The 12,548-nt window shown below is 36.0% G+C and overlaps 2 protein-coding genes across 2 annotated transcripts; both read left to right on the top strand.

Moving 5' to 3' along the window:
• The first annotated feature begins 6,781 nt into the window (after positions 1-6,781).
• LOC123576026 (keratin-associated protein 19-7-like) lies at positions 6,782-7,283 on the top strand. Its single transcript, XM_045437061.1, has one exon. The coding sequence runs from the start codon at positions 6,848-6,850 to the stop codon at positions 7,037-7,039; it is 192 nt and encodes a 63-aa protein (XP_045293017.1). The 5' UTR covers positions 6,782-6,847; the 3' UTR covers positions 7,040-7,283.
• Positions 7,284-11,344: 4,061 nt separating this feature from the next.
• Positions 11,345-11,629, top strand: LOC123576027 (keratin-associated protein 19-8-like). Its single transcript, XM_045437062.1, has one exon. The coding sequence runs from the start codon at positions 11,357-11,359 to the stop codon at positions 11,546-11,548; it is 192 nt and encodes a 63-aa protein (XP_045293018.1). The 5' UTR covers positions 11,345-11,356; the 3' UTR covers positions 11,549-11,629.
• The last annotated feature ends 919 nt before the right edge of the window (positions 11,630-12,548 follow it).

Here is a 12,548-nt window from a genome sequence, read left to right on the forward strand (position 1 = left end):
ATAAGATATATCATATATATATAATGTATGTAATATATGTATATATGTAATATATATATAATATATATAATATATGTATTAAATATCATATATATAATACATCTTTTACCCATATGGCTAGATATGGCTAGATAGATATGTGCAAACCATAATACTCAGTTGAAATGAAGATTTTTTCCTTGTAACACTACACCACATCTTATCCAATGCTTTTAGTTAGACAACACTGGTACTTAAACTTAGTACTGAACTATTAACTTTACATATTTTATGGCTAAAGTAAGGCCGATGTGAAAAATAACTATTTTTTGTTTAGTTTAACTTATTTTTATTTAGCCCTTTTAGTTATAAGAAAAAAACAGTGATAGAATAAAATATATCTTTAAATATACAGTGAAAATAAACATTTTTTTGTGAAGCTCTATCCTATTTTCCTCATGGTCCTCCATTGTGGGGCAAGGTATTATTCTTCAATATTGTCTGAACCTTGAAATATTTTGTTATTCATCATGGAAACTTAAAAATCACTGTCATCACTTGTAAAGTAATCTGTAGTAAAGCTGTGACCGACCTGAACTTTATGCATTATAGCAAGTATCTTGTAACGCTGACCTTCAAAGAGTGAGCCATTTCTTGTTAGTAATTCAAATAAATATTTGACTATGAAAAGACATAATAATATCATCATTTCTCTCCCCCCCCTCCAATTTTATATATATAGGTAGTAAAAAAAAAAGTGAATATCCTTGTTTGAGTTAACCAAATTCAATAAAACCAATAGATTTTTAAAGCTGGTAGGATCCCTATAAAGCTCACCGTAATGCCATCTTGGATGGGAAAGGACTCCAAAAAGTGAAATGGATTGCTAAGGATCAAGAATGGCATGAGAAATAGAACCTAAGACTAGAACAAATGTCACTGAACACCAAGCAGTCTACTTTGCCAAGCCTACTCTCACATAGATCGCATACTTCCCTTCCTGAAGGCTCTCAAATAAAGCATCTTGTTCTGGTCATGCATCTTTAAAGAGCTTAATTATCACAGCTGATTGACCACACCCATTTATTTTGATTTGTAAATTTCTGATGTAGAATCTTGAACTACCAATTTCTCTTTTTTAAAATTTATTTGTTTAAATTCAAGTTAGTTAACATACGGCGTAGTATTGGTTTTAGGAGTAGAACTCAGTGGTTCATCCCTTCCATATGACACCCAATGCTCATCCCAACAAGTGTCCTCCTTAATGCCCATCACCCATTTAGCCCAACCCCCCACCCACTTCTCCTCCAGCAACCCTCAGTTTGTTCTCTGTGTTTAAGAGTCTCTTATGGTTTACTTCCCTCTCTGTTTTGCCGTTTTTATTTTTCCTTCCATTCTCCTATGTCCATCTATTTTGTTTCTTAAATTCCACTTACGAATGAAATCAGGGCCCAAATGTCCATCGACTGATGAAAGGATAAAGAAAATGCAGTATATAAATACAAAGGAATATTACTCAGCAGTCAAAAGGAATGAAATCTTGCCATTTGCAGCCATGTGGATGGAACTAGACTGTATTATGTTAAGCAAAATAAGTCAGGCACAGAAACACAGATATGGTATGATTGAACTATCAGTTTCTAATTTAGCTGTATCAAAGTAAAAACAACTAGTAATAGGGCAAAATCCAACCTCTCCTTAAAAAACTTATTATAATGCATTTGAAAATCTCAGACTTGTTTACTGAATATATGGATGAATTTGCTCAGCCAGATTGTATCCTTTCAGTGAATTCAGGAGATGTGTTGGAGCGTCACTGTGTATAGATCAAGGTAAATATATTTTAGGGTCACCATTGGAGGACTGTATGCTTTAGTTTCACTGAGTGAAACATAATTTCACATGAAACTATTTCCCCCCTAACTGGATAATCATATCATAGTCTGAAAAAAACCTTATATAGCTAAAGAAAAAAATCAATAACTAATCGGAGAAACTAACTCTCTTAGTATAATGCAGCTTTAGCATATTAGCATACCTCTTATTGTTAGATTGCATTGATCTGTGTTAGAATTAAGAGAAAAACTTTAGAACACATTTCCTTCCAGGGAAAGCTGTCACTTGGTCCAGAAGAAATCCATCACAGGATCATCAGCTGCACAACTGAGAGAGCTATCTGATCCAATAGGCAGAGTGTGACAGCATTAAGCTTGTTTGATTTATTTGTGTTGTTATGGCTTCCAATGACTTCATGAGAATGAAATATTCAAGTTACAACTGTCTTTTAATTCAGGATGAACAATAAAAACGGAACAAATTCTGAAGAGAGCAAAGGAATTAAAGAATAAGTGTGAGGCAGCCAAAACTTTCTTAATTAAGACAAGAAAACACATAAAACATAAGATTTTTACAAATTAATGAATCAGGGGCGCCTGGGTGGCTCAGCTGGTTAAGCATCCAACTCTCAACTTTGGCTTAGGTCATGATCTTGTGGTTTGTGAGACGGATCCCTGCGTCTGGCTCTGCACTGACAGCACGGAGCCTGCTTGGATTCTCTCTCTCCCTCTCTCTCTGCCCCTTCTCCTGCTCACACAACCTCTATCTCAAAATAAACATTTAAAAAAGTTAACATACCATACCCATTACATTAAGAAATTCTCTTCATATATAGACATCATGTTAAAGTTAAAAAAATAAGGTATATACAGGAAGAAAATATTCCAGAACATAGATCTGACAAGATGTCAGTATTCAAGTCTACAAAGAGCTCTTACAAGTCAACACTAAAATATTATAAACTGAACTAAAAATGAAGAAAATACTTGAAATGACACTTCACAAAAGAGGATATCTAAATGATCAAAAAGCATATTTAATGGCACCCACTATTATTACTCGTCAGATCAAAAAAAAAAACAAATTAAAACAATACTCAGATATTATTACATGCCCACAAGAATGATCAAATTAAATAGCTTGACAAGTATTGCCAAAGATTTAAAGCAACTGAAAATCTTACATTGCTGGTGTGACTGTAAACCTAACAACAGTTTTGGAAAATTATTGATAAGATCTACTGAAGCTGTTGTCAAAATCTAGAAGGATGGCTAGTTTTATAGTGTGATATTGACCAAAAAGTAATAATAGAAACATTTTAGGCATTAAGGTATGCTTGATATAGGAAGTGTATGCACATTTGCAATAATTCATCAAAATTTTTAAGTGTTTATTTATTTTTGAGAGAGAGAGGGAGACAGAGAGACAGAGAGAGAGAGCAGGGGAGGGGCAGAGAGAGAGAGAGAGAGAATACCAAGCAGACTCCACCCTGTCAGGGCAGAGCCTGATTCGGGACTCCAACTCACGAATGTTGTGAGATCATGACCTGAACTGAAATCAAGAGTTGGATGTTTAACCGACTGAACCACCCAGGTGCCCCAAGGATTCATTAGATTTTATGCCTAAATTTGTATATAATTTATATTCATTATTATGCTTGAAAAACAATGCAAATGAAAGGATGGTTATACAGGATGAAAAGATGGTTATACAGGATGAAAGGATGGTTATTCTGTCTTGCTCTAAAGACAGAATGCCGTTTGAAATTATTCCTATTTTATTTTATTTTTTTCTCAAATTTTTTAGTACTTATTTATTTTTGAGAGAGAGAGACAGAGGGTGAGCGGGGGACAGGCAGAGAGAGACAGAGAGAGATGGAATCTGAAGCAGGCTCTAGGCTCTGAGTTGTCAGCACAGAACCTGACGCGGGGCTTGAACTCATGAACTGTGAGATCATGACCCGAGCCGAAGTCAGACCCTTAACCAACTGAGCCACTCAGGTGACCCAGAACTTATTCCTATTTTAAATCCCTATTGTTAAGCTGCAGTTAGAGAGTTGTTACCCATACGTGTGAGAAATATGGTGTTTATTTTTACAGACCTTAGAATTCATTCATTCTTTCAACATTTACTTACTTATTTATTTACTTTTATTATTATTTTTTGTTAATATTTTAACATGTATTTATTTTTGAGAGAGAAAAAGAGAGTAGGGAAGGGGCAGAGAGAGAAATGGAGACACAGAATCCAAAGCAGGCTCCAGGTTTTGAGCTGTCAGCACAGAACCCGACTCGGGGCTCAAACTCATGGACCGTGAGATCATGACTTCAGCCAAAGTCAGACGCTTAACCAACTGAGCCACCCAGGCACCCCTGTTTTTTTAATTGTTATTACATAGTAGATGTTAAAGAGACATAATCAAATCCAGTTGGGAAATTGCATTATTTGAAAATTATGTATAAAATGAGGAAAACCTGAGCACTATATTTGAGGCCATATAAAATTCTTAAGAACTTAAAGACAAAGTCTAAAATTAAGGGCACCACAGAAGGAACTTTTGCTCACAATTTTCTTTCTTCTACCTTTTATCCTTTAACGTTATATCTACATTTTGGAGATTCTGAAGACATTGCCCATGTATAATGTTATCTTATTGAATTTGACTGAGCCCTTTGATTTGGATTATTTTTTAAATAGTGAAATCTTAGCAACATACATATGACATCTTAGTAGAGTGTAGTATGGTATTTCCTGAGAAGAAAATACACACACACACACACAGACACACACACACACACACACAATAGGCAAAAGGCACATAAATGGAAAACTGTTATTTTGAAAGTAAAGATACAAAAGGAAGGAAGAGAAGGGACTGACTATGGACTGAATGAAAATTGATGGGCGGCAAAGAGAAATTTTACATACTTTGAAATATTGTGCAGCTACTGTAGCCTAATGGTTAATGGGGGACAGAATCTGGATGATATTCTAGAAGAGGTTGTAACATACCTATTAGAATGGCTAAAATTCAAAACACAGACAACAAAATGCTGGCATGGTTGTGGAGAAATGGGAACTCTCATTTATTGCTGATCAAATGCAAAATGGTACAGCCACTTTGGAAGACCGTCTAGCAGTTTTGTACAAAGCTAAACAGAGTCTTATGCATAAGATCCAGCACTAACTCTCCCCGTCTTCACCCACATGAGTTGAAAACTTATGCTCACACAAAACGACCTGAACAAAAATGTTTATAGAGGTTTTATTCTTAACTGCCCAAACTTGAAAGCAATCAACACTCCCTCAGTAGAGGAAGAGATAAACAAATTGTGGTACCTCCAGACAATGTGGAATATTATCCAGTGATAAAAAGAAATGAGCTTTCAAGCCACAAGGGTATGGAGGAATCATAAAAGCTTATTGCTAAGTGAAGGAAGTCCATGTGAAAAAGCTACATACTATATGACTCCAGCAATGACATTCTGGCAAAGGAAAAGCTATGAAGACAATAAGATTAGTGGCAGCAAGAGTTTGGGGGAGGGAGGGAGAAATAGGTGGGGCACAGAGGATTGCTAAGGCAGTGAAATTACCGCATGGGACCAGTGGTGACATGACATGCATAGTGTAACACAAGGAGTGATCCCTAACCTAGACTTTAAATTTCAGTTAATAATGACATACCAATATTGGTTCACTAATTGTAATTAACACACCATACTAATTCAAGATGTTTCATAATAGGGGGAAATGTGTGCATGTGTGTGGAGACTGTAGAAACTCTATACTTTATGCTCAATATTTCTGTAAACTTAAAACTGCACTAAAAATAGTGCATTAATTAAAAAAAGGAGATTGTATGTTAGATATATGGGCGAGTCAACGGGAGGAAACAGTGAATGTAAAAATAGAGAGGAGATATAATCTGTATTTTGGGAGGCAATTTGGAGAGATGTCTAAGAGAAGAGGGTTAGGATTTGGGAGGATAACTTTTAATCAGCTTTTAAAGCTACTCTGAAATAAATTTTTGATTATCGTGTTTTGCCTTCGGTTTCTGAACAATTATACATTTTTGATTACTGTGTTTTGCCTTCGGTTTCTGAACAATTTTATCCCACGCTTGCCAAAGCCCATGAAACTGTGCAACACACAGAATGAAATTTAAACTATGGATTTTAGTTAATGATTATATATCAATATTGATTCATCAACTGTAGCAAGCAAAAACGGTTTTTAGTTTTCAAATGTGAAAATATAAAATAGGTCAGCAGTGATGGCCAACGTTCTAAAACTTACAGAAAAAAAAGTAGATCCTTTATTTATTTTATTTTTCTAGAATTCCTTACCGGTATTACAACAGTCAGACTGATTGTTCTTGGCTCTCAAATGTTTACATTCCTCAGCACTGAAAGAGATAAATACCTCACTTTTTTAGACTGAGGAATAAGATGCTTTGAAAGAACATGATAGATTGTAGAGCTTCGAATTTGACCCATTTCTCTGATGTAATTTGGAGATGAAGCATAGCAATCTAAAGAAAACCAGACATGAAGAAATATTTCAATGAAAAACACAACGCTATGAAATATGATTGGCATGCTACCTATGAAGAATTCTATTTGGGGTCTGATATATCCTGCCGTTGAAGATACTTCATTCCTTCATATGAAGTGATCCCATAACTTTTTGTGCCAGCTTTCTGGAGGTATAATTGACAAATAAAATTACGTATGTCTAAAGTATGGAACATAATTTGATAAAGTGATGCAATAACATTTAGAGGCCACCCTGATGAGGCACCAAAGCGATCTCAAACATTTTAATGAGTGTTAGGGCCTCTCCCTGTGTCAGGGGACAATGAATGAATACATTGTTGTCAGGGAGGTAATTAGAAAAATGACACAAAAGGAGGGTACACACGTGATTTATCACATGCTCTGACCAAGGTATATAAGCCTCCCTCCATCCATGCTGACATTCACACTCAGGATCTTGCCTTGAATAGCAAACCCAAGTCAACACCCTTGACACCATGAGATACTACGGCAACTACTATGGAGGCCTGGGCTGCGGCTGTGGAGGCTTCGGTGGCCTGGGCTGTGGCTCTGGCTGGGGATGTGGCAGCTTCCGCAGACTGGGCTGTGGCTGGGGCTGGGGAGGCCTCAGACATGGCTCTTGCCACCCACTGTGCTACGGCGGATATGGGTTCTCTAGCTTCTACTGAGACCCTGCCCTGGAATTCAAACATCTGAGGCTACAGGTTCATAACTCAAATCAACCAAAGTTTGAACCAAACAGTATCAGCTGGGACCAAGTCAAGATCAACGGATTCAGCATCTTAGAGTCTAGGAATAATTATCATCTTCTCTTTGCCTGCTTCATGTCTCCAGGTGCCCCCTATTTTCACTTTTGTAACTGTGGAATTTCCCTGTTTCCTTTGCAATAAATTATCCTCACTTAAAATGGAAGCTATGGCTTATCTTATTTATTTATTTAACTCAATTCTGATTTTCCCTTTCACAGTGTGCTTCTCTTCTTGTGTCCTTTCAGAGAAACCGTCCTAAACTCCTGGTTATCGGTCCCTGCAATGATCATAGCAATATAAACACAGAGTTTATGAGGATTAATCCGCTTTCCACAATAGCCACCTAATTTTGCTCAGTGGTGTTAGTTTTGATTTAGAATCTTGAACCTATTAATTTCTGGTTTCTCTGGATCTGAAAAAAATTAACTAGCAAGCAGTGTCAAGTTCAAGTGCTATTTCCGATATTAAGGATGGATTTTGAAAGACTCAGACTTGTTTGCTAAACATAAAAGTACATTTGTTCAATCAGATTCAGATAGTAAGACCTAACCTTTTAGTCAACCCAGTCATATTATATTAGCTTTACATTGACCAGATCAGAGAAAGTAATAGCTTGGTGACTCCACTGGATGACTATACTACTTAGCGTGACAGGGTTCAAGAACTATTCTATTTTCTTAATGGTTAATAGTAATTCTCCAGAATTTGAACAAAGGCCTTCTGTAGTTCTAAAGAAGAAAAATCCATACCATGGCTTGGAGCAGGTATTTGACATTCCTAGTATAATATTATATTATTAGAATTTGAAATGACTGCCTTTATGGGTCTCTGCTGGAGTTAGGGAAATTCTCCAGCACATCTTTATTTCCAGGGAAAAGCTATTGCTTATGTTGGGAACAACATATCACACAACTGATGCACATCTGGCAGGGTCAAATGGGCAAAGTCTGACACACTGAAACCTGTCTGATTTATTTGTAATTTTATAGCTTCAGCTTGACTTAAGGAGAATGAGATATTCAAGTTATTGACTGTTTTTCATGTTTAGAATGATCAATGAAAACGGAACAAGTTCTGAAGAAGGCAGACAGAAAGAATTAAATAACAATGTGTGATGTAGTAAAAAATTTAATTGGAACCCAAAGCATTAGACATAAAAGAAAAATATGACTAAATTAGACATCGTTATATTACAACATTGTGTTCTTGTATAAACAGAATGTAAAGTAGAAAAATGCAAGCCACAAACCAGGTGAAAATAATTTTAATGTATAAGTTTGATAAAATGCCACTACCCCAAAATGTAAAGAGTTCCCGCTAATCAATTATAAAATATTGATTAATTGACTAATATTAAATAAGCCCAGTTAAAAATGGACAAAATACTTGAACAGGCATTTCAAAAGAAAGGATATCTAAGTGGCTTGTAAAGATATGTTAAATTCCCAGTGCCATTATTGATCAAGCAAAACCGAATTAAACTAATATTCAAATAACACTATGGACCCTAAGGATGATCAGATTAAGACTCTGAAACGGTCAATGTGGGTAAGGATGTGGAAAATCTGGGACTCTCATAGATTGCTGGTGGTACAGTAAATTTAGCAACTGTATTGAAAAATCTTGGGCAGAATCTACTGAAGCTAAATATATATAGTATAAATTGGCAATGTGTTTCCTGTGTATACCCAAGGTAAAGGAATGCTTAGGTCTACAAAAAAGGTCTCTATTAGAAGGTACATAGAGACTTGATTCATATGAAAGAAAGAAAGAAAGAAAGAAAGAAAGAAAGAAAGAAAGAAAGAAAGAAGGGAGGGAAGGAGGGAAGGAAAGAAGGAAAGAAGGAAGGAAGGAAAGGAGGAAGGGAAGAAGGGAGGAAGGGAGGAAGGGAGGAAGGAAGGAAGAGAAACTACTCAAATATAGATTTACCAGAGCAAAATAGTAAATAAATTGTGCTCTAGTTATACAATGGGCTACTTTGCAGCAATGAAAACAACAAAACTAACGTTACATGCAACAACAAAGGTGCATCTATCTCACAGAGACAGTGATGTACAAAGTATTTCAGGGGAGAAAAGTGCTGGTATACTTTATGATTTCATTCATATGACATCCAAAACAGGCAAACTTCTAGGCAGGAATACTAACTGGTGGGTCAAGAGAAAATCTGGGCAGCTTGGGTGTAATCGATCTAGGTGGTCTGTGAATTAAAGCAAAATATCACTAATTTGTACAGTTAAGATTTGGGTATTTTACAATATGCTTTAAACAACAACAAAAAGTAAATGAAATGATGGCTTATGAGCTTCTCTAAACTAAGAAAACTATTTGAGCCGGTTCTTCCTTTAAATCATCAGATACATTCATAGAGATACCCGTGTCTGCGGAAGGCATGATCCTTACCTATAAGAACCCTAGAGTGCGTTCATCCATTTGACTCTTCCTCATTGATTTTCTACTTCCTGCTAGTATTTGCACAGCAGTCAACAAGTCCAGCTGGGAAAATGCATCATCTGATAATTGCTTATAAGCTCAACAAAAGCTGAACAGTGTATTTGATTCCATGAAAGGTGAAAAAGAATTTAGATGCTCAGTTGAAGAGCGTATCTGGCAGGACTCAACCAGGATTTGAATCAGCCTTGCACATAGGTGATTAAGTTCTCCAAGTAAGCTGAAGGACTTTTTGCTTCACTTCATGCTTTCTCCACTCTGTCTTTTTATACCTATATTTTTGGAGATTCTGAAGACCTTCTTTTTTTAAAAATTTTTTTATTAGTTTTCTTTATTTTTGAGAGGCAGAGAAAGACTGAGTGTGTGGAGGGGAGGGGCAGAGAGAGAGGGAGACACAGAATCTGAAGCAGGCTCCAGGCTCTGAGCTGTCAACACAGAGCCCGATGTGGGGCCCGAACTCAGGAACCATGAGATCAAGACCTGAGCCAAAGTCGGTTGCTCAACCGACTGAGCCACCCAGGCACCCCTGAAGACCTTCTAAATGTTAACAGCCTCTTACTGAATTTCATGGAGAATTAGGCATTTTTTTTCTCAGCATCTAAGATCTTAATAAGCATTTCATATCTTAGCAGATACAAGTTAGCTGTTTTCTGAAATAGAAAAAAAAAATAAACACACAATAAACAAAGAGAAAACAAGGAAAAAACTATTATAGTAAGAGTGAAGATATATATAGAAGAATTTCGGTAAAAATTGGATAAAAATGGAGGGAAACCAAAGATAAATTGTATGTGTTTCCTTATTTCACTGCTCAGACCTTAGCGGGAATTGAGAGGAACTGAGGCAAGTGATACTGGAAAATTGATTGAATAAGAGGGTAAATAATAGATTAGTGGAAAGGGAGGAAAAGGTGTCTATGAGGCAGAGAGGCAGATGTAATCTATATTTTTGGGTAGATGATATGTAAGAAAGGGGCTTGGGATGTGAAAAAAAGGAATTTTGAATGTATTTTTTTAATTCTGCTTATGAAACACATTTTGATTACTCTGATTTGCCTTTAACATTTGAATAATATTACTTCATGTTGTTAACTCAAATACTGATTTTCTAAGCTAGTATGCAAAATCAAAAAAGAGAATATTTTTTATGATGTTCCATGTTATAAAATAATAGAACGAAGACGACTCTTTTTCAACTTTTTTTTCCCCTGAACTTCTCTACTGATGTTCACAGCAGGTGAACGGATACTCCCAGGCTTTCAAATGTTTCTTTTCTTTGGCTTTGAAAAAAGACTTTACCATGAGGTATTAGGTGCCTTTAAAAGGATATAATAAATTGTGCTGAATTGAATTTAACCAATTTCTTTCATTTAATTATAAGTGAAGAATGACAATTCAAGGAAAGCCAGAGATGATGCAATCCTTAATTTTAAAACACAACACTAGCAACTGTGTTATGCAATATTTCTCGTTATGAGGAATTTTATTTAACCTGGGATGTTCAGACTTTGAAAGTGCAGCAATCCTTTCTCATAAAAAGGATGCAGTATGTTTAAGGGACACCATGATTACATAGCAATGCAAGCTCAAACACTTTGATGAGTTTGAGGGCCTCTTCACGTCAGGATCGTGTCAGACAGGTAACACACAGAATGACACAAAACTAGGTAGCATGTGTTTTTATCACCTGGTCTGCTCAGGGCATGTAAGTATCCCTCTATGCATGCTGAAATTCACACTCAAGATCTTATATTGAACAGAGAAACAACTCATCACCCGCGACACCATGAGCCATCACAGCAACTACTATGGAGGCCTGGGCTACGGCTACGGAGGCTTTGGGGGCCCGGGCTATGGTTGTGGCTGGGGATATGGAAGTTTCCCTGGACTGGGCTGTGGCTGGAGCTGGAGAAGCCACAGATATGGCTGCTGCCTCCCACTGTGTTATGGAGGATATGGGTTCTCTGGCTTCTACTAAACGACTGTGCCAGTAAACCAACACCTGAAATTATAAGGGACTTCCCCAAATTGATGTTCAGTATATGAACTTCCAATATCACGGTGGGATTATTTGCACAAAAGTATTTGGCTTCTCAGAATTTTGAATTTTTCAATTAATGCCTACATCTTCAACATAACTCTAGAATCTTCTTCTGTTTTGCTCTTATAACACATTGAGTTATCTTTTCACCTGCCAATAAAATGTTAAATTTGAAAACAAAATATGGTTTTTGTTTTGTTCATGGAACTCAGTTATGTGGAAGTGATGTGCTGTTTTAATTTTTAGCCCTATAAGACATGTCAGTAGACTGTGGACTGTTACCCGATTAAGTATGAAACGATAGTCTGACAACTGGATTTTACCTGCTGTACACATTGAGAATCTCTAAGATTCAGAGGGGACTGACTGAAAGGACAGTTGCACTAAATTGTCAATGAGGGAAGCTTGGCTTAGAAGAAAAAAAAATTTTTTTTCATATATTTCACAAACATGGATGCAGCTAAATTTAAAAACTAACAATTCTAGACCAAAATGAAAAAAAATGTTTCAAAAGGTTAGCAATTTAATATTTCTCAATCTCTTGCTTTTACTTAGATAATATTTAGATTTAAGTCGATAACAGCATCATATCTATTTATCAAATATATGTGTTTTAGGTTATTCAACTCACATTTTTCAATTTAGTACAATGCATTATAATTCCATTTATTTAGAAATTTATTTGGTTGTTTTATTTTAAGCATAATCAAATGATAATAGATCAAACCATATCACTAGGCTCATTATGAAAGTAAATCACCTTTCCAAGAATTTTTGTATTTTGAACGATTTCACCCCGTGTGTCGTATTATTTTGCACATTACATCATTTCACATTTGCATCAAGCAGCCGAAATCTATAACTCAGTAATGAATTGGGGCAAGGTTTTTCCTGTGAGGTCATTTAACTCAAAATATGTGAACTAAAATTTTTAGTT

Source organism: Leopardus geoffroyi, chromosome C2 (assembly GCF_018350155.1).
Source record: "Leopardus geoffroyi isolate Oge1 chromosome C2, O.geoffroyi_Oge1_pat1.0, whole genome shotgun sequence".
In the NCBI taxonomy this organism is placed as follows: Eukaryota; Metazoa; Chordata; class Mammalia; order Carnivora; family Felidae; genus Leopardus; species Leopardus geoffroyi.

What these genes read in the sequence shown, in the direction of transcription:
- LOC123576027 (XM_045437062.1), top strand. Translation starts at nt 11,357, where the DNA reads ATGAGCCATCACAGCAACTACTATGGAGGCCTGGGCTACGGCTACGGA.
- LOC123576026 (XM_045437061.1), top strand. Translation starts at nt 6,848, where the DNA reads ATGAGATACTACGGCAACTACTATGGAGGCCTGGGCTGCGGCTGTGGA.